Source organism: Oryzias latipes, chromosome 6 (genome assembly GCF_053564925.1).
Source record: "Oryzias latipes strain Hd-rR chromosome 6, Olatipes_Hd-rR_3.1".
Classification (NCBI taxonomy): domain Eukaryota; kingdom Metazoa; phylum Chordata; class Actinopteri; order Beloniformes; family Adrianichthyidae; genus Oryzias; species Oryzias latipes.
In genome coordinates, this window is record NC_136242.1 from 9,755,636 (window position 1) to 9,779,340 (window position 23,705).

General features: G+C 39.5%; 1 protein-coding gene across 1 annotated transcript in view; it reads right to left on the minus strand.

The window, feature by feature from the left end:
* Positions 1 to 23,705, minus strand: part of pik3c2a (phosphatidylinositol-4-phosphate 3-kinase, catalytic subunit type 2 alpha) — a 58,759-nt gene that overhangs the window by 10,959 nt on the left and 24,095 nt on the right. Inside the window, exons 3-15 of the mRNA XM_011475791.4 lie at positions 15,240 to 15,337; positions 14,275 to 14,435; positions 10,665 to 10,785; positions 9,441 to 9,552; positions 9,179 to 9,258; positions 8,950 to 9,013; positions 8,403 to 8,549; positions 8,288 to 8,321; positions 7,906 to 8,149; positions 4,870 to 4,992; positions 2,439 to 2,606; positions 2,182 to 2,296; positions 1,371 to 1,513 (exon numbers count right to left, since the gene is read on the minus strand). Of these exons, the coding sequence (XP_011474093.1) occupies positions 1,371 to 1,513; positions 2,182 to 2,296; positions 2,439 to 2,606; positions 4,870 to 4,992; positions 7,906 to 8,149; positions 8,288 to 8,321; positions 8,403 to 8,549; positions 8,950 to 9,013; positions 9,179 to 9,258; positions 9,441 to 9,552; positions 10,665 to 10,785; positions 14,275 to 14,435; positions 15,240 to 15,337 (1,610 nt within the window). The remainder of the gene's footprint in view (positions 1 to 1,370; positions 1,514 to 2,181; positions 2,297 to 2,438; positions 2,607 to 4,869; positions 4,993 to 7,905; positions 8,150 to 8,287; positions 8,322 to 8,402; positions 8,550 to 8,949; positions 9,014 to 9,178; positions 9,259 to 9,440; positions 9,553 to 10,664; positions 10,786 to 14,274; positions 14,436 to 15,239; positions 15,338 to 23,705) is intronic.

Sequence of the window (23,705 nt, forward strand, 5' to 3'; positions counted from 1 at the left end):
CTACAGGTGCTGCAGGTTTTTGCATTGTCGGGGTCTGTAGAGGGTGGTAGACGGGTGCAGCCGTATCTTAAGGGGAGTTCAGCTGTGTTTTGAGATGATGTTGAAAATGTAATGCACGATTGTTGTTCGTGTGGTAAGTGTATTGTGAATTATTTGGAAAGGACAACGCAATTTGCATGCACTGATGACATATGAGTGATGCTGCAGTACAGCGCCCTTAAGCCACACACTAGTCATTAGTAAGGTGTGCGTCCTGGCATGAGTTGTGCAGATGATACAAAAGCATCCGTTGGACGCCCACACAAACTACACAATGATTTTCTAATTTCCTGATTTCTAACCGTCTGGATGCATGCAACTATTGTGTGCCTTTCACTTGAACAGCACTAACGGGCTCCTTGTGCAGTGTACAGGATTTGAAAAAAGGAAAAATCTGTATGACCATGCCTGCGTCTCACCTACTTCCCCCTTCTGTTTTGTTTAAGTGTTCACTACAACCTGTCGCCCGTAGAAAAAGAGTGTGTGAACATTTGGCTCTAAGGGATAACTGAGCAGTCTAAGACTTTGATATTTTGCACAGCCCAGCTGTGTGCCCTGCAAACAAAAAAAAGTCTTCTAATAATCTTACAAACTATAATGTCATGTAACAATTACGCAAAAAGGCCTCTTTTCAAGAATTTTGGCAGGAGAAGCTTGAGAAGAAGTTAGCGGGCAGGACAGAAAACACACACTGAGGGAGTGCTCTGTGCCGAAGGGCCACAAAGTCTTGTGGATGTTGGCAGAAGAGTGGAGGGGAGATTTGGCTGGCAGCAAGCAAACGACAGCATTTAGCTGAGCTTGGCACAGCTGGAAGAAAACAGACACACAGAAGCAGACGAAACACTGGCACTCATGGGGGAACTGTTGATAACAAAGCGAGCACCGTCCTCTAAAATCCCCTGATTCTACTAAATCCATCGAATTCTGAGGGGTTGAGGTGCCTGGTGGTACATTTAAAAAGGACAAAGCGTGAGTTTTAAACAATAATAATGGACTGCTTCTACAATCTAGTAAAAACCCAACTAACATGCAAGATGAAAAGGAAAAATGAATCAGCAGATTTGGTTTCATTTTGGAAAAACTTCTATATATTTCAAATAAAATATAAGAAGCTATCAATTGCACTTTTCCTATGCTTGGTTCCAAATTCTCGTGTTTATACAAGCTGCACATCTGTTTTAGACATCAGACAGAAAAATCACAGCCTCTTCATGCACTAACTGATATCCGTGCTTTATTTCAGAACCACACAAATTTCTCCTTTTGAACTTGCAAGTGATTCTGAATTGGAGCATTCCTTTAACCATTTATAATGAGGAATGTTGTCTTGCCCAAAATTAGATGCTCGGCTGCAGATTTTCTCCAGTTTGCGGCGGAGGTCTGGATCCAGCTCCTCCAGTGCGTGAGCGTCAGGGTTGGGGACCTCTTTGGGTCCAACGTATAAAACATCCACGGCCGAGTTTGGGAAATCCACCTGATGGTAACATAGACACAAGTACTGGATTCAGCTTTTTCTTCAGACAAACCTTTAAATTATAAAATTAAGATTTTTTTAATAAAATTATTATAAAAGTTATTTTAGCCAATCACAAAAAACTTGTAATTTTCTAGGACATAGTTTCTGCAGAGCGGCAGGAGTTAATTAGAAATTCACCTCCGAGTTGTGGGCCGGACTGATAGTGCAGTGTAATCCTGTCCCAATTTCCCATCATGCACTCACACTAGCTTACAGCCCCTCACACCCCAAGCCTATCATTAGCAGGTCAACAGAAATGGTGAGGAGTACTGGTGTTATCCAGCTGAACAGTTAAGATCCAGACTCCAGCTCAGGCGAGGAAAACAAAGATGTACATGGATCCTGGATCCATTGGAATGGAGCAGAGCAGGGAGCTTGTACCTCCCAATTGTAGCTTCTACAACACAAATAAGCTCTCTTTCCACAACAGCATTTTTTTCATGTGCTTCTGATTTGAATAAAGAAATACTCAGAGATTCAACTTTAAGCTTAATTTTCTTTATACAAGTCCTCCATCATGAAAAAAATTATTTTTAGCGGAGTGGGTCTTTAATTTTTTTGCAGCTTTATATTTAGCAGGATCAACGCAACATAACGTGTGCAATATACGTGGCAATGTCACTAACCTGTAATACTACTCTTTCTGAAGGTATTCTCTTGCGACTACCTGCAGGCCCGGCAGCAGCAGGTCCCAGTGCAGAAGTCCACAGACCCAGCAGCTTGGTGCCACGTGCAAGTACTCTGTAAAACAGACCATCATTAAAACTCAGACCTATAACTTGCTGTTTAAGTCTGAGTATTCACAGACACTCAATGTTAAACCTTTCAAACACCTAAAACACACAACTTTTTTTGCTTGTTGTGGATCCTCTGCTCTACTCACCGTCTGAAGTCAAACAAGGGTGTGGACACTTTACCCAGAAGCTCTGGGGCTTTCCTCTGTTTGTTGGAGTCTGGAGAGCCGCTGGCATTCTGGTTTAGCACCCCAAACAGAGTCAGGCTCAGTATGGATTCCAGTGGGAGTATGGCTATTGCTATGGGGAAACTTATCCTTAGAGAGAAGGGGGAAATGTCAGCAACAGACAGGTTCACTTCCTGCGTTATCAATGCTGCATGAGCTAATGGTGAAGGATAACATCCAAATAGAATGAGAATATATTCAAAAAGTTTTGTTGTACACGAATTTAGTTTAAAAGATTTAACTCATTTAACTCATTTTCTGTTTGTCTTTCAATTTTGATGAATAGAACTCACAGCTAATCAAATCACAGAATGCAGCATCTCAGAGCTAAAAAAAAATTCCTTAAGAGCAGATTGAAAAAAAAAAATTTAGCAACAAGTTTTATGAGAACTACAAATGTGCAGAGCAGTCAGTAGTTGGGCTTTGGTTAGCATGAATCACTGTAGTACTGTAATGTGGAAGCCCCTCTCTGCTGAGTTGCTCTGATAGCAGCTTTCTGCACGTTTGTGTTGTTTGGTCTGCTGTCTCTGAAGTTCTCCTAACATCCTCTTTGGAGTTCTGGTCTAATAAATTTGCTGGTTAATCCACCGTAGGGGTACCATGGTCCTTAAAGCAAGAGACACTACTTCTATGGACAGGAGCCAAATCCAGCAAAAACAAGCAAAAACAATCAGCTACTCTGAAATTCTAGTCAGATAAAGATAGAATGAAATGCTGTCAAGAATTTGGCAGCACTGACTTGATAAAACAAAGGCAATACCAGTAAATGACGGGGCTCTTTCCAAAATGAGGCAACTCCTCATATAACCTCAAGTAACCTGGATTATATTCCCCTACTGTTTAACTCCAGACTACAGGACATCAATTTAAATTAGTTAAAAATCTGATGTTCTTCTTATCCCACATAAGACACCTTTGGTGTTTTCTCTGCTCTAAGAGAGGCTTACAATGCTAACCCTAACCACCTGTCAGAGGTGATTTTTGAAGCTCTGTCCTAAGAAGCATCAAATGCTGGCTCTGTTAGACTCCGCTGGTGAAGAATGTCAATGATGATCTTCTGGACACCTGTCAAATTAAAGACCCACTCCTATCTTCTGCTGATCTATGGTCAAAATGTTCCCAGGGGTCTTTCAATTGTGATTATGGCGTTTTTAGACCAAATAAAAAAAACCTGTGTCATTTTATAGGATATAGTTTCTGCAGAGCGGCAGGAGTGCATTAGAAAGTTGCCTCTGAGATGTGGGTGGGACTGTTGGCGCAAAGCAACCCCACCCACCCTTCTCCTCTCTGTTGTGGAATGGAGCAGGGAGCTTGTGGACCGCCCGGTGTATTCTCTACATCAGTGTTTTTTCAACCAGTGTGCCGTGGGAGATGGTCAAGTGCGCCGTGGAGAAATTGCCCTGATTCACTGATCTAAAAACATTTTCCATTTCCAGGATTTCAGCTCTGTGTTCATCCAAACAGGCCCTGATAAAACACTGAGTAGTTAGGAATATAAAAGATCTTAAAATTACTTTTTCTTTGTGTTTATTTAATTCTATTAAAGACATTTTGATAAGAATCACGGTACCGCGATTTAGCTGCAGCTATAACTGTGTAAAGAAAAGTCCCGCCCCTTTAACTGTCTCCGCCAATCATTCTTGAAGGCTTAATCACATGTCATCAGTCTGACCAATCAGAAGTGGTTAAAGTCTTCACTTCCTTGTTCTTAATTCTGCTGATAAAGTCGCTCAGTTCTAACAGAAATACCAGCTAGAGCTCGTCTTTAGCTGGTGGTTCATCTCTTAGAAAAAAAAACAGCCGCAACTTCCTGCTTTTTCTGCCACAATTATCACAAAAATCCACGTGAGATTGCGTGCGGGGGGGGGGGGGGGGGGGGGGGGGGGCTGTCGATCAATACAGACCATGAATTTCTGCTTCTTTTTTTTTTGGATGCTGGTGTTCCGCGGGATTTTTGTTAGGGTTAAAGTGTGAAAATGTTTATTTAGCGTCTTCTTTATAAAATATAAATAAATGTTTCAAGTAAATCCACTTTTTAATGACTTTCTATTCTATGGAGAAGCACTTGAACTATTCAATATTCAAAATTTTTGGGACTTTAAAAAAATTACCAACAAGTACTTTTTTTGCCTGTTAAAGGAGAAGACATTGAAATCATACAGAAGAATTCTGTTTAATTCGGCACTTTAGGAGTAAAACCACTGAGAAATTTGGACGATAAATGTTGCTTGCATCGTTTCATTTATACGCACTCTCAGCCTGCTTTTACTACCACCAATTTTCCCGTTTAGCTATAGTGTAGACCCATGAAAAAAAGACAAGAAATAAACAAAGGGGCAAGGACAGGACTTACAATTCATCCCATTTGATGTGGTAGAAGAAGCTTTTGTACGTGCCCACTTTCTTGGACTGGACTGGTTTGAACAGGTTTTTTCCATTGTGGGTAAGGGAACACATCAGGAAGTATTTCTCATAGCTGAAACAACAAAACAAACACTGGTTCAGAGTGTTTTTGTCTTGGACTGACAACAGAAACTGTAGATTACATTAGACATAAAAGCAAGTAAATTGTATAGAAATAATTCCATGTTTAAAATATAAAATGATATAAATATATCATAAAAAACAAAAAACAAAAGTCACTTTCTATGTATTTTGTCTAAAAATGTGATCACCCGAATTACTGTAAAGAGAGCTAAAAAAAAAAAAAAAAAAGGCTGCATCACCAAGTTTTAAAATGAGGCTTTAATATTTTTATCAAGTCAACTATAAACTGCTCCCAGTGTCTGTGGGAGGGGACGGAGTCTTTTACAAACCTCTGCATAGATTTAAAGAAAACTCACATGAGCCAACACCTACCATGTGAAAATAGCAGTGCAGCTGCAAAGTTAGTGCAAGGTGCAAATGTTTGCTCAAAGGTCATGCATTAAATGGCCTATCCCATGCTTAATCTTTTCTTTGAGCTTTTAAGTGTATTATAACATTCATTCCCCATAAAAAGAAACCTCAAAGCCATATTTTGATCTGTTCACGCATTTCTGAGTTTTCCTCTAAAAACCTGTGCTCTGAGCACCAGACCCTCCACAAAAACAAGTGGGTCATAGATAAGTGAGAACACCCCCTTGCAGGAAAAAATTCTGCTGCCAGCACTGCCCCATGGCTAAAACACACACACCCACTTTCTCTGTGAAGCCCGTAGTAATCTGCTAAAGTTCTGCATTAAAGTTCTGCTAAAGTTCTACATTAAACACATTCATCTTTGCTGATAATTGACTTTTTTTGCTAGTCCTATGTTCAGACTTCAAGGGCTTCTGGGGGAAACCTTTTATTAGTGTTCTCATTCATTCCCTGCGCCGCGCCTCTCACGCCCTCTACGCTACACGCACTCCTTCTTCTTACACACACACGCGGTTTCAGAAACACACACACATCCTCATTCTACAACAGAAGTTTCCGTCTCGCGGGGAAATACGACAAATTTAACACGTTCTAATAATTGATTTCCATTGTATTCATTGCCATCACAAGCTGCGTGCTTTCTTGAGTGCGTGACATGGCCGCCCACCGTAGGATTTTGTGTTTGTGTGTTTATTACTGTTCTCCTTCACTCTGTAACACCAAACATGAACGTGCACTGTTAGATTTCGATGTATATCACTACAAGTTTTGTTTGGGAACTATTTTGTGCAAGTTACGTGTCTGTATAAATAAAGGCGGAGCCTCCTGCCCCGTGTTCTTCATGGGTGTCAGGCTTCATGGCTACCAGACAGGTACACTTGGTGACAACAGAAAAGAAATGATTGTAGTAGTGGTCCAACTAGGTTACAAATCAATATTCATTAATGATATGCAGCATTGGAAACATTTCTAAATGCCTCATAAAGAAAGTATGTTCGCATAGCTTTTTACGTACCCTTTAGAATTACCTAATTGCAGATGTGAGGCAAAGAAACCTCCATAAGCTAGCAGTTTTCTTCTTGTACTACTATAACAATAAATTGTATTTACTATGATGATAAACTCATGGCTATAAGAACAAGCAGCCACTGCTGAGTGCCATCTGTTTTGGCAGCTCCGGCATGAAACCTGGCACCGACAGAGGCCACAGATGGATGACACATGAGCCACAACAATGCCAAACACTCAGACTTTAATAAATCAGCATTATAGTAAAACCACAACACAAAAGACGTGGTTTGCTACTCATCTGAGCTACAAAATCTGTCTCTGTGGCACTGCGCAGTGTGCAACTCAACACTTTTATGTCTGTTTTTGAATGCTGATACAATATTTGTTGGCATCCTAAAATAACTGCCAGAGCTGGCTGTGCCAGAGTCAACAGGCCTGCTCAAAGGGAGTTATTCTGACGAAGGCCTCTGTCTGTTTTCTGCCAACCAGAAAATTACCATAGAAGGCTTCAAAGCCAAAAATGTCACAAAAACACAGTTTAAAAGGAGCATCTGCCCAGAATCCTTTGTAGGTGGCTTTAATTGTAACTCATTCTAGCCCTTTTTAAAATGAAGATGTTGTAAATCTAAGAAAGTGAATAAAGATGCAAACCGTGTGTTCCATTTTTGTGAAGTTTGAAGGTTTTTAACCCTGGACAAGACTCCTAAATCGATCCTAGTTGGTGACACATGACTACATGAGGATGGAAATTCAGGCTTGGCTCTTTTCCAAACACAAACAGGAGATAAAGTCTGGGTGAAACTAAAGCCCGCATGGAAAAAGAAGAGACACGGAGAGCAATACCAGAGGTGTCTAATCCAAGAAAATGAGGGTACCAGGTGAGTCAGCACACCTAGAAAACCAACACTATAGCTCTGCAGCATCCTAGGAATGCCTTCTAAAATCTCTTTTATAAAGTTTAAATAAACACCCATGCTCCTGACTTGTGTATTTTCTTAAAGATCATCCATATCAATATAATAACTGAAACCGTACCGCTGAATTTACTAGAACAATATTCCATCTGTGAGTGTGAGAGAATTCAGGAAATTCAGGAGAAATAAGAACGTGACACTCTGACTGGAGCTTTTGAGGTCAAATTTCGTTCATACTTTCCAACGTGTCAACAGCATTTTTCAGACTGTCCAGATAATAACCAGAGGCTTTCACTGAGGAGGAAACTTCAGAGTGCATAAACAGCTTGCAACATTAGTCTGTATGTGCTCCCTTCATCCTCTACAGACACAAAGCGAAACTAAGAAGCCAATTAAAACTGTAATTTTAAAGGCTAATATTTTCTACATAATTTGTTTGAACAGAAAACAAACAAAAATTGTATCAATAATTGTGCTTTCATGTATTTCCTCTAAAAAAACAGAAGTTTTAACAGGAAGAATTTTTTTTGAATTTTTGGGGTTTAATAAACAAGGTGATGGGTTACCTGCTGACCCATGTGCCTGGGATGCCGTGCATGGCAAACAGAGTGAACTGCAGATGATCTGTTGTTCCAGAAGCTTCTTTGACACCCCTCCCCTCTGTGGCGTCCCCTCCTTCTACAACCTGGGGCAGAGGAGGGGAGGTGAAAGAAGGCGACGGGTGACAAAAGGAGCGCAGGTACAGCTTGGCAAGGTCACAGACGGCCTTTGTTAGCATGGCCATGCTCTCCTCCACAGGGCCGGAGACACCTGTTGGGGTCAGGTATGCATCAGTGTGAGTTCAGGGAGATCAGAAAACGAGAGATGAGGTACAGGACATGCAAATGCAATTTAAAAAAAAAAAGCAAAATGAGTAGAAGCTTTAAGCATAAACAGAACAGGACTCACCATTGGATGACTGACCAGAGGATGTGGTCCCCAACTAAAAAACAACACAATGGCTTTATAATGATGACATTTTTTATCCCGATGATAAAAGTGTTGGTAAATGCCCTTGTCTCACCTTTGGTGAGCTTGACTGGGCCAGGTTGGCAGAATGGCGTAGTCTTTTGACTGCCTCTGTAATAGCTCGAGTCTCCACCTCGTCTAAAGCACAGCAGAGGTTCTTCACAGTCTGCACCACCCTGTCCACTGTCTTAAACTGAGTATTCTGCACAAAGCGAGAAAAAGCAGACCAGTCACCGCTTAGACTGACAACAGTTTATGTTCAAAGTTAGTCAAAAAGATCACAATCAGTGGTCCAGACCTCAGAGGAAATTAAACCAACAGCTCACATTCAGAGCAGTTTTCTTGTACAACCACCTTTATGATCATTGACAAATCCAGAAAAGTGTTTTGAAAGCGTGTTTTCTTAATTTTTGCTGAGCTATTTAGATTTTCATTTCAGATTTCAGATATTCACACTGCATCAGGAGGAAGAAAAGTCCCTAGCTGTTGTGAGAAATTGGCCTCTTGTCTTTATTAAATTATTTTTATCATAGCCAGGAAGATAAGATAAACATATTCATCCTTCTTTTGCACTTTAAGATCTTCACAGGAACTACATGTACCTCATTTTGCAAACAGCTGTTAACTTGATTGTGATATCCTTCCAAATAGTCAGCAAGCCCTTGTCTGAAATAAAAACAAAGTTATGCTAACTTATTGTGGGTGAAAGTCAGACAATGTGAAATAATAAGAAACCAAAAAAAACAAAACACAAAATCAAAGCAATACAGAGTGTAGATCTGGAGCCACATTTTCCAAATAAAGCTATATTGATACCAGGAATGGTCATACCTGGTGACATTCTCCTTGAAAGGCCTCTCTACCTGCCCCAGGTGTTTCTCTAAATCTATTCGGGAGCTGTCATCGTCAGACTAAGGAAGAACATAGATTTGACCATCAAACACATGAGCTGAAGTAAGGCAAAAACATGATTGTAATTGTACCGAAAATATTTTTTTCAATGTTTCAATGGAGAAAATGTGGATAACAAGTCAGAGTGTTGTCTAGATGCCACCATCAGGAGATTATGCCCTAAGTTGATAAAGTGACTTACAGTGCGTGCCAAGTCCCTCCTCATTGTGGAGTGAGAAAGCAGTTGCAATGTGATCTCATTCTCCCACTTCCTGCAGTTCTGGACATACTCATGGCTGCCAAGGCTGTGTTTGCTGTGGCACAGAGGGACAACGGTCAAAAATATCCCACAGCATGGCAGAAAATGATCAATCATTAGATGCTCCTACATAAACAAAGCAGGTCTCCTCAGATTTTCCAGTTACATAGATTTGCCTTTGATTACATTTTATTTGACAGCAACACACAACCAGGATAGAATTAATCTGCCTCCTTTGTGTAGCTTCCTAACTGAACTTAAAAAGACCCACTCCGATAAAGATTGTGTTTTTGGTGTCATTAACATGTTCTTGTGGCATTTTTCTGAGTGCATTTTTATTCAAATCGTTGCGAATCAGAAGCGGATGAAAAAATGTCATCAGAAAAAGATCTTACTTATGTTGTAATAGCTACAGTGGCAGGCAAGTGGCACAAGATCCCTACTCCGCTCCCTGTTCTGATGCATCCACTTCCAGACAAACAGATCCATGTATGAGCTGGAATCTGGGTCTAAACTGTACGGCTGGATAGCTCTTATATTGATTGCAAATCTTTTTTCACCGTTAATGATAGGTTTGGAGTTTGAGGGGCTGTAAGCTGAAGGGAGAGCATGTAAACAGAGAGCTCTCAGCAACAAGGAGGGGTTGCTCTACACCAGGTGATGTTCTAATGAACTACTGCTTCTCTGCAGAAACTATGTTCTGGAAAACAACACAGGTTTTTTGATTTTGGCTAAAAATGGCATAATCATAACTAAATAAATAAAAATAATAATAAAGACCACTGGAAACACTTTTACAATACATGTAACGATTATCTGAGTGGATCTTTAAAGCAGTATATAAAAAATGTTCACTTATGTTAACATTTATCCTGCTGTTTAAGTGCACCTGCCATCTTAAGCCCCTTTCCTGACAGTCTGACCTGTAATGGAAAGAGGGGCATCATTCCCATGCATCCTAGATTAGCATTAGTGCTGGAGATTAAGGGGTGGGGCAGGAAAGAATAACATTTACCAAGACATTGGGAGTGTGTGCCAAAACAAGAGTGACAAATTAAGATGGAGTAGAGAGAAAAGGACATAAGAAAACACATGAAGCATGTTAAAGCTCGTGGGAAAATATGTTTCTGGAGGTTTATAACATGCCCGTGTTTTGAAAATACTCACTTCTGCAGCACTTCCTCCCGACCACAGACTTTGAGCAAATAACTGGAGAAGTCCACTTGGTTCAGGTCATCATGGACCCAGCAGAGAGTCTGGCTTATCAGGAGCTCCACTGGAGAACTCACTGGACAACCACAACAGATCGGATGGAGGCAAAGTGATTGGGGGTTGGTGGTGGAGAACAGAGAAAAGAAAAGAATTTGAAAACTTGAAACTTCAGCAAAACCTTTTGCTCCATAAAACAAACTTTGTCTGCAGCAACATCTGAATATTTCTGTAATCTTCCACGGGAACCAAAGAAGATGCCAAACCCAGAATTTCTAAATCATAGTTGACTTATCCTAGTATCAGTTATGATGAAATATAGATAGATAATTTTCTCATGTTCCATCAACATGAACAGGTTTAGTGTTTTTCTCAAAACACTGAAAATGTGTGAAACTTGGATGTCATTATAGTCAGAATTCCTCTCAAATCAGAGGAATCTCAGTTGTGTGTTCTCATTGTCCTTGAGGAATGGAGGGTTAAAGCTCCTAATGCGTTTGCATGTGCTCAGTTAACCAATGTGTCCAGCCAAGCTTGGTCGGATGCAGAAAGTAACCTGACACACAGCAGATTCCTGCTGCTTTTCCAACGCTTCAGAGCTTACAGGAACCACTCTTCAAATACACAAACTCAGACTCACAAACACAAAAGCAGATAAAGATTATTTTGCTCAAAGAAACTTCTCAACTTTGGCCCGAGATCCTCTGCTCAAGTTACTTCAGTCACAGAGCAAGACCACTCCTGCCTCCAGGAATAACAGACCACCACCCTGCAGAGGAATGGTGAGTCTTTTTCTGCAGCCTGGATCAGAGCTGGATGTTTTTGTGGCGATAGTGGTGCTGCCAGCATAGAACATGTGATACAGGTGAAACATGGGTGTTTCCAAACCAAGTGATCAGACTGACCACACCTTATCCATGTTTTTTCACAGCAAAGACAAGGCCATTTAGGAACTAACGAGTGAAAAGAAAGCAAAAGTTATTAAGTTAATTACTTAATCGTTTCCCTCACAGGATGAGCAAAATGCCGCAAAAAATGTGTTAGCAAATAGCTAATAACATCATATGTACAGGATCATGTGTGATGTTAAAATAATATTCGATAAAGTTCAAAATCAACAGTTGCAGGATTGAAGAACCATTCTGAGGAAAATTGAGTTTTGGGTGTTTTTAACATGTTCTTGTGGCATTTTTCTGATGATGAAGACATTTATAAAGCAAATTAAGCTTAAAAATGCATTTCTGATTATTTCCTTATTCAAATCATTGTGAATCAGGAGCAGGTGAAAAAATGTCGATTGCAAATGATCGTATTTGAGACGTAAAAAGTACGTTGGGCGGGCCACAAGCTTCCCGTGCCGTCCCATTCTGATGCAACCACAACTCAGGTGAATTTCAAATGAACTCCTGCCGCTCTACAGAAACTATGTCCAAAAAAACTACACAGGTTTTTTTATCTTGGCTAAAAACGGTATAATCATAATTGGAAGACCACTGGGAACACATTTAAAACAGCTCAAAAGATGATCAGAATGGGCCTTTAAAGAGCTTGAGAAAAGCTACGTATGAGAAGATCTCTCTCTCAGCACTTGTTAAATCAACAAGGCAACTATTTTAACAATGTGGAAAGGATGACTGCAATTCCTCAAGAAGCAAATAAAGATTTATTTGGCAAGTCCAATAGTCACACAGTCATTTAGAGACAGAGGGAGAAGCAAACACGTACATAAACACATGGGAGGAAAGGGAAGACAATTAGTCAAACTGTTTCTTACAAATCATTAACTTATAAATGACCAAAAAGATGGACAGCCAAGTCATTTAAAGGTCAACAGTCTGACTCAACAAGCAGAACTGTTCCCGTTTATCAGAAGTTCAAAAAACAGACTGAACAGGCTGTAAAAACATCTCGGCTAAAACAAAACTGTTTTGTGTGCTTCAAGTCATATTACCTAAACTCCACCAACCAAACAGCTTTCCAACTGGTGAGTGAAGAACTGCTTAAAAATTCTGGATGCAGTTTTTAATCCTAACATTAGAACCAATCCAAACAATGATGGTAACTCCTCCATGTTTAATTATATATATACTTTTTGTCTACTCTTCACATTCATAATATTACCAACACTGTAAGGTAACTAACCGACCCTGTTAGTTATTTTAGTATGTGACCCATACAAAAATAAAACACTACCACATGTAACTTTAGCTTATTCAAGTTTGATTTTTTTTCAATAATGTACAACCTTAGTTAGCATTTATTTAAAAATGGAAAGGCAAAAAAAGATTGCAGCTTTGTAGCTATGAGGTTTTCTCTGACTTGTTTAAATATTTCTTTGTTAACATTATCCATTGATCTACTGAAAGAAGCTCCCTAATGGACTCCTGACTCCATCTTTAAAAGGTTTAAAAAATAAGCAATCTTCAAGATGTCTGAGCTGCAGATAAAATCTTGAATACAACTAGAAACATTTCCATAAAATTCTCCTTTTTATTTTAAATGTAGGCAGTTTTTTTGTGTTCTGAAAGTTTAATTGAAATTTGTATCTGTTGCTTCATCGGATGAAACTTCTGGTCTTTCACAACTGTCTGTACAGACAGTTAAATTTAGAAAAACATGAGGAATGATTGAGACAAATTGATAAAAGAATTACAGTATTAAGGAAGAAGCTCTTCCGAACAGATGATTTGATTCTGAGACAGAGATTTGATTCAAAGACAGGACATGGATGAATGTTAAGGATGTCTGATAGAAGTGACTTCCAGAGGTGAAGACAGAACAAGAAGAAAGCTCAGCTTACTGAGTTGCTGAGTTGGTCAGAGACACAGGAGGATGAAGATCTTTGAGAGCAGGTGGAGATAAAAATACGGAGGAGGACAGACAAATATGGAGGTAAGAGGTGGTAAAGGGACCTGAAAGTATTTCGAAGAGAATTCTGAAAGGAACAGGGAGCCTGGAGTACGTTCAGGGTTGGGGGTGACGTGGTGAGGAAGTGTTGTTCCAACCAAACTGTAAAAATCCTCAAGTCCAATTATTTGGTTGGTTTAAAAAAAAATGCAGAAATTTTAAGAGCAACTAAAACTGCACATTTTGTGACACGTCTACAAATGATTCATCATTGCAGACATTTACAGAAATGTCACTGGGTAATTTTGGCATGATTACACTTTAAGGCAATAAAAATTTAAGAAAGTAAGCTCCAAATTATTTTGCAACGGTAAATAAAGATGAACAGGGAAACGGTCAATATATATATATATATTGATGCTTCAATATATATATATATATATATATATATATATATATATATATATATATATATATTGAAGCAGAACTCACTATGAGGCTCCAGTCTCTGCTGCGGATTTCATAAACAAACACATTCTTAAAAATTGAATTTTTAATGTAGATTTGCAAAGATTGCAGCATTCATTCATTGACATTAAGTTAGATTTACATCAGTATAAACTAGAAGTAAAATGCCTCAAATGCTGAGATCCATATATTTAGTTAAATTGCTTTAACAACAATTAAGGTTACCAGTCTTTCATCCATGGTGGGTGCTTACCATCACAGGTGAAGGTTACCGGCTCCCGAGATCCAGAAATTTCGATGGAAACTTTGACAGAGTTACTGTTGTCGCCCCCGTCGCCCCTCTGAGCGATAACCGGGCTAAGGACGAAGCCCGGGTTTGTGGAAATGTCGTCATTAGGGAATTTGGAGCGCAAGCTAGAAGACGAAACAAAAGACCATTTTAAAATTATTCAGCTTTGATGGCACGTAAAAATTAAAATGCACAAAGCAAATGTCAGCCAGAAACACAGACGCTTCATTTTACACAAAAGTCAGGATGGGTAAAGGTCAAGGAAGAAGAAAACCCTCTCAAGAAATACCACGTTGATGCATTCTAAAAGTCACACAAACCTTACAATTTTGCAGTGATGTAGAGGTAGAAAGCAGACAACACATTACAAGAAAATGCACTTATTGTGTTAACATGCAAGAGTCTAAGATACAATCAAATCCATAAAGAGTCTTGCATGTCTTTTTAGCGAGTTGATAAGATTTGTAGAGTACAGCTGCATCAGTGATGCAGAAATGACAAATAAAATTCTGTTGTATTTGTTGAACACATTTCTAAAGACACATCACTTGAAGAAGTGATGGACAGACTTGTGTGTTCAGCCCAGTCCATCAGTTGTAAAGAAAATACTCAAGACTGCTTATGTACTCCAGGTCTGTCTACTTAGTTGTGTTTAAAATAAAGTAACTATGAAAATAAGTCAGTCTTTAGACACTTCTGCAGTTCACTAAAACTGATGTCAAATGATAAATAAAAGAGGAATTTTTGGTTAATATGTGCCAAACAATACCTATGAGACATTAGTAGTGATGTATGCAGCATGCAACGAAAGCTTAACTCAGAAAACAAGCGTTAATGAAAGTCTTTCCACATGCACTGAATGTAAACAGATTAAATAGCAGTCACTATCAGTAACACTTTGGCTGTCATGGCAACAGCAGGAATCTTACGTTGCCACATCTTTACAAAAGGCAGCAATCTCCAGGTTTTGTGCATCCTCCTCATCCTGGGCACCGTTTGCCTTTAAAGCTTTTTCTTTTCCTTTGTCCTACAGGAGTCAAACACAAACATGGTCAGGTAACCAGAGTAACAGATGAGGGACCTGCAGATTTACTCAGCTGCTTTAAACAGAAGCCATGTGGACAGAGACAGGCAGCCTGGTGAAAGACTTTTGTTGTTCTGATCTGCTGATACCAGCTCAGGATGATCTAATAACAGAAATAAATCTTTATCTGATTAATAGAGTGAAACTCCACGAAGAAACCTGAAAATGAGGATCTAAACATGCCTTTTATATATGAGAAAAGAAGATGTTGATCCATCTTTTTCCTTCACTCTCACACACACAAACAAAACTAAATCCTCAGACAGCTCTATTACAGAATTAATCTGACAGATTCCTGGAAACCAGCCGGCTGCTAAGGACTGTGCTTTTTAATGCTGTCTGATTGCCAGCAACTCAGGAATGTGCTTCCTGTGGCACAGGAAATGAGAAATAGAAAAAGGCTCCACCCCTTCCCACAAAGGCTCTGGGCTGTCTGTGGAAAAAAAAAAGCTCCGTCATGGCATCATGGCTTGCAAATCTGTGTCAGTCACATCAATCCTGACACGATGGAATTAAAGAGGGCGGATAGAAATAAATGCTTAGGAAGTCAGAAAAGTTTTTCTCCTTCAAAGCTTCAACAACATTGAAACTGGACAACCAAGAATGTGTCTCATGCCATTTTTAGGCGCCAATGGGAGAATGTTTTTGCACTTGCCAAGAAAAAAAAACCCACATTTCTTTTCGTACTTTCCTTAACTTTTCAAAGCTGGAAAAATGTACAAGTAATCAAAGGTCAATATTAATATATCTTACTTTTTCTAAACTTCAAGAGAGAACAAAAATGTTCAGAAACTTTGTCAGAAACTGGCTTTTCTGACATATCCTCTTTTCTCTGCTCTCTTCAGCTTTTAAAAAGTCCATATTAAGACAGTCAAAACAATTCATTTATGCAAAAGGCTATAACCTATATCAGCTGAATGTTGTCACAGTGATGTAATTGATAAGATTCGGATATAAAAAAAGAAATTTTTATATCTTAAAAGAAAGAGGCAGGGGCATTCAAGTGCTTGCTTTACTGATGTCACCGTGGGTTATGTGTTGCCAGATTCATTTTAGATTTTATTAACCGAAAAGTGTAGTTTGGAAAGAAAAAAATTTTTTTTCAAAAAGGACTGTTGATTTTTAAAGGGCCTATATCTTGCAAAATCAACTTTTTTGAGTTCTTAAGTGTATTATAATGTTTATTCCTTACTATAAGCAACAGCAAAGCGGTATAGTGTTTTGATCCATTCACGCATTTCTGAGTATTCCTCTAAAAACCTGTGCTCTGAGCACCAGCCCCTCCCCACTCATGAAAACAATCAGGTTCTCATCACATTGTGACGTGCTTCCAGGAAGAGTCTGCACTGCCAGTACAAGTTAACACACACAAACACAATTTCTACACTTGTTAAAAAGAAGCTTTTTTTACAATGAAAATACTCCATGTTTTATCCATATTTGAACTTTGCATTCATCTGTCTAATTATTGCTCAAAGAAAGCGATAAAGTTATACAGTGAGGACCATAAATATTTTGACAGAGACACTTTCTAATTTTGTTTCTGTACATCACCACAGTGAATTTTAAATAAAACAACTCAGATGCCATTGAAGTGCAGACTTCCAGCTTTTATTCCATGGGTTGAACATAAAGATTGCATAAAAATGTGAAAAACTAAAGCATTTTTTAAACACAATCCATTCATTTCATGGGCTCGTAAGTAATTGGACAAATGAAAGAACTGAAAACAAAATGGTCATTACTAATATTGGGTTGAAAAGCCTTTGTTGGCAATGACAGCCTGAAGTCTTGAACTCATGGACATCACCAGATGCTGGGTTTTCTCCTTCTGAATGTTCTGCCAGGCCTTTACTGCAGCGGCTTTCAGTTGCTGTTTGTTTGTGGGCCTTTCTGTCTGAAGTTTAGTCTTCAACAAGTGAAATGCTCAAAGGGGTTAAGATCAGGTGACTGACTTGGACATTCAAGAATATTCCACTTCTTTGCTTTAATAAACTCCTGAGTTGCTTTGGCTGTATGTTTTGGGTCGTTGTCCATCTGTATTATGAAACGCCGCCCAATCAGTTTGGCTGCATTCACCTGGATCTGCGCAGACAGTATGTCTCTGAACACCTCAAATTTCATTGGGCTGCTTCTGTCCTGTGTCGTGTCATCAATAAACACTAGTGTCCCAGTGCCACTAGCAGCCATGCATGCCCAGACCATCACACTGCCTCCACCGTGTTTTACTGATAATGTAGTGTGCTGTGGATCAGGAGCTTCTCCACGCCTTCTCCATACTTTTCTCTTGCCATCATTCTGGTAGAGGTTGATTTTGGTTTCATCTGTCCAAAGAATGTTTTTCCAGAACTGTGATGGCCTTTTTAGATGCTTTTTGGCAAAGTCCAATCCAGCCTTCCTATTCTTGAGGCTTATGAGTGGCTTGCATCTTGCAGTGTACCCTCTGTATCTACTTTCATGCAGTCTTCTTTTTATGGTAGACTTGGATATTGATCCGCCTACCTCCTGGAGAGTGTTGTTCACTTGGTTGGCTGTTGTGAACGGGTTTCTCTTCACCATGGAAATGATTCTGCGATCATCCACCACTGTTGTCCTCCGTGAACGTCCAGGTCTTTTTGCGTTGCTGAGTTCACCAGTGCTTTCTTTCTTTCTTTCTCAGGATGTACCACACTGTTGATTTTGCCACTCTGTAGCAATTTCTCACATGTTTTTTGTTTTTTTTTCCTGTTTTCTCACCTTAATGATGGCTCCTTTCACCTGCATGGAGAGCTCCTTTGACAGCATGTTGTCTGTTCACAGCAAAATCTTCAAAATGCAAGCACGAGTCCTCTAATCAACTCCAGGCCTTTTATCTGCTTCACTCATAATGACATAACAAGGGAATTGCCCACACCTGCCCATGCAATAGCATGGATGTCAATTGTCCAATTACTTACGAGCCCATGAAATGAAGGGATTGTGTTTATAGAATGCTTTAGTTTTTCCACATTTTTATGCAATCTTTTTGTTCAACTCATGGAATAAAAGCTGAAAGTCTGCACTTCAATGGCATCCGAATTGTTTTATTTAAAATTCCCTGTGGTAATGTACAGAAACAAAATTAGAAAGAATGTGTGTCTGTCCAAATATTTATGGTCCTGACTGTAAATGAGAAAAGAAACTGACAAAAATAGGGAAAAGGAAAAAATAGAAAAAGACACAAAGAAAAGCTAAAAATAAATTTTAAAAAAAGAACTGGAGGACAGCAGGGCAAGAAGGGGCTCCATCCATATGTCATTACCAAATCCGACTCCTGGATTAGTCTTAAACTTGGTTTAACTCGCAACATACGTTCAACTGCCACATATTTTGTACATAGAGCCCACAACAGTCGTAGAAACTGGAGTAGCTACACATGACTGCTTTAAACGCAGAAGCCCAAAATGTGCATTTACATGCGTTTTTTATTGGAAGTGGCCGCTTGAACATGCGTTGCCAAGGGTGATTTGAACATAGCTTAGGGGCATACTGTTTATGTCTAGATGTGGATTTTTCAGATAAAAATATACATGAGATAAGCTAAAGAACAGTTTATAATCACATTGATACACTCAGTCACTATTGCCCACACATGTTCACACACTGACTAATCCTCCTATGAGAATGCCAGTCCGTGTTACAATATTGCAGCAACAGGAACACGCTGTCCGGCTAAAAGAAAGACAGTTTAAGAAATATCACTGTATAAAGAGCCTTGCATAAGTGCAGCTTCCTCTTCTTTGACATAGCTCGGATCCATCAGACCTCACACGTACATGTCACAGTGAAAGCTGTGGACAAACAGTTTCATCGGAATCTAGAGTCAGAACTTTCAGCCCCTGTTAGGCTATTGTCATCTGGAAGACAGCATTTTCTTTCTGGGGGAGGTTGTTGGCCTCAGGGAGCTACGAAACTCTGCATGGTATGCAAGAATATGCAAGTGGGTGTTGTGTGAATTCCTGACAAAATCAAGGAACACTTAGGCTGGTGCCAGGAGGGTGAAAATGGGACAAAAACTTCTGACATCATACCCACCCTGAGAAGCAGCTCTATTTGCAAAGGTTGTAAGGAGGGAAAAAACAGATTGAAAGTGGATATAAGGGATTCTTTTTTTTTTTTTTTTTTTTTTTACAAGATTTTACTAATCATGTATAAAAGTAATCAGGATCGTTGAAACCCTGATTGGTGTTTGTTCTGGCTTTGGCGGATGAGTGCAACGTAATTTAGAGAAGATAAAGTACGGTTTTTAGCTAAGGAAGGACAATATTGAACATATGTGATGAAATTTTCATCTACGGCTTTGGGTACCGTAATTTCCAGGCTATAGAGCACACTTGATTACAAGCCGTACCCTCCTGATTTAATGAAGATACACCATTTTTTTCATACACAAGCCTTATTTGTATACAAGCCGCATATTGTGGTTTCAACTGGTGCGTCACTGATTACCTTGCCCTGAATACTAAGAGACCTCATTAGTCTCAGAGAGGGAGAAGTTGGGAGACCAGTAGTTTAGCCTATTTATTTGAACACACCCACATCTGCCAAACAGCATGGAACTGACTTCAGCTCACAGCTCCCTCAGTCATGGTGAGAAAATTCACACTCAGTTTCCCCACTTCCCATGAGTCTTAGGGGTTTAAGGTGGGGCTAACCCCCCGTTTGCCACACTGTGTTGTAGATTGATGATGTATGTGTGCTGAAACCGTGTGCGTGTTTAAGAAAGAGCAGGGATCTGCAGCGGGACGCGAGAGCAGCTCTCCCCTCTTTTCGCCTGTGACACGACAGTAACATGGCCGCAATGTGGAAATAAAAGGGCTGGATGAAAAAACATACCAGTAAAAGAGAGCAGCAGTGACTTAAAAGCGTGCGCAGCGTGTGCGCCAGAAGTTTCCTTCCACAACAGTGAAGGAAACTTCTGGCACGTAGCAGACAGGCTTTTCCAAACCCGTTGGTGATGGTGGATTTTTTTCACACTGCTTTTAACGATTGCTCTTAACTTGAAAGCTGCGTCATATTGTAGTGGCAGAAACATGCACGTTGGGTCTAATGGCACCAAAGGATTGTGGGATGCGGCTGAGCATGGGTGTTTCTTTTATTGCACTTTGACTTAAGTGTCTAAGAGCTGAAGTCAGGTTCATGCTGTTTGGCTACTTGTGTGTGTGTCAAAGCATTCACACTTGTTGCTTGACATAAAACTATGCAGGCAGCATCCCCTCCGAGACCGCCGGAGCGCTCCTGGCGGCCGTTAAATAAAAGCATAAATTAACCGCACCATTGAATAAGCCGCAGGGTCGAAGGTCGTGACAAAAGTCTTATAGTCCGGAAAATATGGTAATCAACTCCAATTCTCAAAGCCCACTTGCTTTTTTTTTTTAGGTGACCGTGTCCTTATCATGGCTGACTACCTGGATCAGGTGAGCCAAGTCACCCAGAAGCTGAAAAGGCAGACGTGTTTGGAAAAACACCTGACATAAACAAGCTTTATGGTGATTTAGATTCACTGTGTACCTAATACAAACCCACTTTTGGTGCTTCAAAACCTAATTAATGTCAATATTTATGAACAACGCATCATGGAGAAGGTGACCATGAAAGATACAAGCTCGTTTACTTTCTGATTATAATTCTGCTGCAGAAAAGGTTTTTGCTAACCTTTTTTTTTTAAAGAGGGGACAGGTTGGGTAAGAGTTATTAAAATGACTGGAGTTATTCACTCACCAATCTGTAAACAAACATCATTTACAAGCTAAAATAAAAACATTTTTTTTATACATTTTGCTCTTGGCTCTGAAGACCAGCGGGTTCTGCCTCAAGACAATAAAAGGAAACAGTGCTTGAAATTCTTTGATTTGTGCACATTTAATTTGTGCAACAACAAAAGAAAAAAACAAATTTTTGCAAACCATTATCCTGTTTTCATAGCATTAATTTTGGTTAATTTTAGGCAGAAATGGCTCTATGGGGTCTGCTCTATTCTATTTAGTGACATAAAAATGACCTTTTTGACTTCAGCAAATGTTTTATAATTATGATGGAACAGGCTATGACTGTGTAAGCAATCTATTACAGGTTTGTGTTTATAAACCTTTTATGTAAAGAATGTTTTATTTTGTTTTAAACAGTGTAAAAAACAATGCTGCATAGAACTGAATATACCACCTGCTCTATGAGGTTCCATTTGTGCCAAAAATCTGTTTTTGTGTCCACTGTCTATGTCTTTGGTCGTCTCACTTTGTCGTCAGGACTTAGCAACCGTTGCTACTGTCGATAGCTACTGTCGATAGCTACTGTCGATAGCTATTGTCGTTAGCTACTGTCGTTAGCTAGGGTGTTTGCTGCTGTCGTTAGCTACGACGTTTCCCCGTGTTTTGTCGTTAGATGTTTTCGTTTTTCAAATTTTGCCGAAGTCGTCAGAAAAGTCCTTTGTAAGGCCGGTAAATTTTTTCCTGTACTACCACGGAACGAAAAAGAAATGTTTATCAAAGCAGACGTCAGGGTTAACCATGACAACACGTTTTTAAGATGAACTTTATTTTGATATTCCCTCAAACGCGTATTGCCAGAAGGGGGGGGGGGGGGGGGGGGGCTTGCATACAACGCTTGAAACGAAAACAAAGTGGCGCATTACCGCCACCACCTGATCTGGAGGCGAACTACTTCTATTTAACGCGGAGAATGACACATAATAAATATGAACATTTTACGAAGACTATTTATGAATGTGCTGTGTTCTGATCATGAAAAACGTGGTTGATTTATTAATAATAAAATTACAAACACATTGGTGTTGATTTAATGTATTTGTTCAGAAATAAACCCTCAAGTCATTAGTCCATGGCAATATTTATTTTTTTGCCGCTGAACGATTTACGGGGGCCTTGCAAGGAGGCCTTTAAAATATCTTTGATGAGTTACCTTCTCAAATTTTAGTGGGTCGAGTCACTAATTATGAATATAACAGTCGAAAACTGACTGGTTTTTGAGCTTTTCTTTTTAATCTATTTATGTGACCATGAGATGGCGCACTCGGGACCACATAAGGCTCTTATTAGCCCGTCTGATCCTCGTTTATCCATCAGATTTGTAACAACATATTTTATAAAGATCAGTCATTTTTCAAAATAATTTGAAATAATAGTTTCATCACAAGATTAAATTAAAGCCACACTCTAAATAACTTTAAACGGGAACGTGAAAGCGTTGTACGCTGCACCCCCCCCCCCTTTCTGGGATTGCGCGTTTGCAGGATTGTCAATAAAGTTTTTTTTTTTTAAGTGTTTTGTTCCGTGATAATACGGGAAACAATTTATCGACCGTACAAAAGAGTTCTCTGACGACCTTTGCAAAATTTGAAATACAACAAGATCTAAGGACACGACATGGTGAGAGAACGTAGCAAACGACACTAGCAACGGTTGCTAAGGATCTTCCTGACGACACGTGAAACGACTTGGCAAACGACACTAGCAACAGTTGCTAAGGATCTTCCTGACGACATGGTGAGACGACGTAGCAAACGACACTAGCAACGGTTGCTAAGGATCTTCCTGACGCCGTAGTTAGACGACATGGGATAAGGACAATGACAAAGATAAAGTTTAAGGATAAAGCAAGCATATACATCACAAAGTTAATACAAAGTAATAATCAAAGAATCATGGGCATGCAGAAGATATTGCTTAGTAATACATAGACATGAACCAATGTAAAATGAACTCGTTCAATAGACATAGACAATGAGCCCAAAGCATAGACAGTGGACGCAAAAACACGATCAGTAGACATAGACAATGGACCAAAGACATAACAGTAGACGCAAAAACACATTTTGATATTTTTGGCACAAATGGAACCTCATACTGCTCAACTTATAATGTGCAACTATGTCTTAATGAATTTAAGAATTGATTATGAGCAAAAAATGACCAAAACGTTTTTCTTAAACTGCTTCAAAGAAGAGATGTGTCCAATGAGTGTGTCCAAGAATTTCATTTAAAAGTCATGTGGAAGTTTCCTGAAAAATGGTCACAGAACAGGTTTAAAGAAATCTCATCTAAATCTGCCCTCATGTCCTTAACGTGCCCTTGCTTTTGTTTACACCTGCAATTTGTGCACCTCTGGCCTATGAGGTTCCATTTGTGCCAAAAATATCAAAATGTGTTTTTGCGTCTACTGTTATGTCTTTGGTCCATTGTCTATGTCCACTGATCGTGTTTTTGCGTCCACTGTCTATGCTTTGGGCTCATTGTCTATGTCTATTGAACGAGTTCATTTTACATTGGTTCATGTC